We start from the raw sequence: 3,097 nt of genomic DNA, 5'->3' as shown, positions 1-3,097 counted from the left end.
CCATATGGACAGTAATTATAATTGTAATGCAGGGGAATATGATTTATTTAGACCATGCAGCACTCTCTGCATCATTTTCACTGTATCAATCAATTTTTTAACAAATATATTTGAAAAAAACACAATAGAGTGAAGTTGTGAAAGTTGAAGCACGAAGTGACCAGGAATGGCTGTATCTAAAACTAATGGTATTAAATAGTATAAATATATTTCACACACACACATACAAAACAACTTATATGCATCAGTGGTGGTTTTACAATATCCTAAAAATGATAAGTGATATTGATATACCAGTATTCAAAATCATGATGTTTGTCAATCCATTCACAGAGAAAGATCTTGGAAACCAATGGATAGCAAAAATTTCACTCAAGTAAAAGAGTTTATTCTCCTGGGGTTCACCACAGACTTGTGGCTACAAAGAATTCTGTTTATCATCTTCCTTGTCATTTATGTCATCAGTCTCCTTGGGAACATCACGTTGATCTCTCTGATCTGTGTTGACTCTCGACTCCATACGCCCATGTATTTCTTCATTGGAAATCTATCCTTCCTGGATCTCTGGTATTCTTCTGTCTATGCTCCCAAAATCCTTATGACATGCATCTCTGAAGACAAAAGCATCTCCTTTGCTGGCTGTCTTGCTCAGTTCTTCTTCTCAGCCGGACTGGCTTACAGTGAATGTTACCTATTAGCTGCAATGGCTTATGACCGTTACATTGCCATCTCCAACCCTCTGCTCTATACCCAAGCCATGTCCTCAAAGTTATGCACTGGTCTTGTTGCAACTTCATATCTTGGAGGGTTTCTTAATTCAACCATTATTACCAGTGAGACGTTTACTCTGAGTTTCTGTGGTAATAACATCATCGATGATTTCTTCTGTGATCTTCCTCCCCTCGTCAAGTTGGCTTGTGATGTCAAGGAGAGCTACCAGGCTGTGCTGTACTTCATATTGGCCTCCAATGTCATCACCCCAACTGTGCTCATTCTTGCTTCTTATCTCTTCATCATGGCTGCCATCCTGAAGATTCGCTCCACCCAAGGTCGTCTCAAGGCCTTCTCCACTTGTGGCTCTCACCTGACAGCTGTCACTCTGTACTATGGTTCAATCCTCTTCATTTATTCCCGACCGAGTACCAGCTATGCCCTGGAAAGGGATAAAGTGGTGTCGGTGTTCTATACTGTTGTCATTCCAATGCTGAATCCTTTGATTTATAGTTTACGAAATAAGGATGTTAAAGATGCCCTGAGGAAAGTCATAGAAAGAGCACAGCTTTTGTAAACAAATATTTTTGTTAAACCTGGATTCACTTTATAGCACAGATTATCTCCATGTCCTGTGCTCTGGGACATAGAACAAGCCACAAAAATTGCACAAGGTGTAAACACCATTCCACATTTGTTTTTTTAAAGTTGGCATTGATTTTTTTTTCAAATGAATAAGATTGGGTAATTTGGAAGAATTGTTATACACACCAGCTTTGGACCAGAATCCATATAATTACTGGGATTATGTGAAGGTTGAAGAGAACATTTTTTAAAAATCATTTGATAGGTTATGAGTTGCTTATACATATAAGTTTAAATATACATACATATATAAATACATATAATTTTAAATATACAAATGATAATAAATGTGATAATAGAATTGTCAGCGTTATATGGATTAACCAACTTGTTTTAAATTGTGTAGTTCATAGGTGTAAAAATCCAAGTGAAAACCTACAACTTCTGACTCCATGCTGAGACCATTTTTTGGGGAGAGAGAGGTCAAGGGGAGAGAGAAAGAATCTTAGTGTATACCTATGTTCATGACATCACAATTTGTGCTAGTCAGAACCTGGAAACAACCTAGGTGTCTGTCTAACAACAGATAAATGACTGAGTAAGTTGTGTTATACATACACAACACAATACTACACTTCTATTAAAATGATGAATACACCCTCTTCACCTCATTTTGGATGGAACTAGAATCATATGAAGTGAGATAAGCCAGAAAGGGAACGATGAATATGGGATGATTGTACTCATAAGCGGAAGTTGAAAAATAAGAACAGGAAGAAAGACACAAAGCAGAACTTGAACTAGAGAGTTGGTGTATTTCACCAAAGTAAAAGACTCTGGGATGGGGGTGGGGGGACGCTCAGGACCTGGAACATGATGGTGGAGGAGGACTTGGGGCAGGGGGGTTAGATTGTTTTGTGGAAAACTGAGAAACGTTATACATGTACAAGCTACTATATTATACTGTAGACTGTAAGTCATTAATCCCCTCAGTAAAGACAAAAAAAGAGAAAAAAGAAATGCATTATTTTGGTATAGTTCCATTTGTTTATACTGTACTTGTCTTCCCCTAATCATTGAAGTCAAGTTCCCAAGTATATCTCCTAGTGTCATGACATTAAACGACATATTTCTCGTGCTTTTATCTCCTGTGCATTTATAGTTTCTGGTCTGACATTTAATTATTTAATTCCTTTTGAATGATTGTTTTGTGATGGTTTTAGGTAATTGTCTAGCTTTGATTATTTTGCTTGTGACTGGTTTGCCCAGCACCATTTCTCTTTGTCTCTATTCAGAAATAAATAAACAAATAAATTACATATATAAAATAAAACTTAATTAATGGGGAGTAAGGTTGTAAAAGTAGAATTTTGTAAAGATATCATTTACCCTACAACACTAAGGACTGATGGGATTTTTTAAAATTTATTTTTATTATCTTTATTTATTGGATAGGGACAGTCAGACATTGAGCAGAAAGGGTGAAATTGAGGTAGGGAAGGAGAGAGGCAGAGAGACACCTGCAGTTCTTCACCACTTGTGAAGCTTTCCCCCTGTAGATGTGGAGAAGGGTCTCAAATCTGGGTTGCTGTGCATTGTAACATGTGCGCTCAACCAGGTGCACTACCATCTGGTCTCCTGATGGGATTTCTATGATGAGACAAGAAAGTAAAACCTTGGAAGAGAGAAGACATCATGGCAAGGAAAAAAATGTGAACCTTATAATGGAGAGGTTAGAAAAGTCTAATTAGTGGGAGTCGGGCTGTAGTGCAGCTGGCTAAGTGCAGGTGGCGCAAAGCAC

General features: G+C 37.6%; 1 protein-coding gene across 1 annotated transcript; it reads left to right on the top strand.

Annotated features, from left to right (window-relative positions):
- The first annotated feature begins 352 nt into the window (after positions 1 to 352).
- LOC103110384 (olfactory receptor 9G19-like) lies at positions 353 to 1,288 on the top strand. The gene has a single exon (XM_007519557.1). It carries the CDS (start codon positions 353 to 355, stop codon positions 1,286 to 1,288), a length of 936 nt encoding a protein of 311 aa, XP_007519619.1.
- Positions 1,289 to 3,097: the final 1,809 nt, after the last annotated feature.

The sequence above is a fragment of the Erinaceus europaeus genome, chromosome 17 (genome assembly GCF_950295315.1).
Source record: "Erinaceus europaeus chromosome 17, mEriEur2.1, whole genome shotgun sequence".
In the NCBI taxonomy this organism is placed as follows: Eukaryota; Metazoa; Chordata; class Mammalia; order Eulipotyphla; family Erinaceidae; genus Erinaceus; species Erinaceus europaeus.
This window is presented reverse-complemented; position numbering and strand designations above follow the sequence as displayed.

Bases quoted from the DNA above. Each gene is read 5' to 3' on its own strand.
- LOC103110384 (XM_007519557.1), top strand. From the start codon at position 353: ATGGATAGCAAAAATTTCACTCAAGTAAAAGAGTTTATTCTCCTGGGG.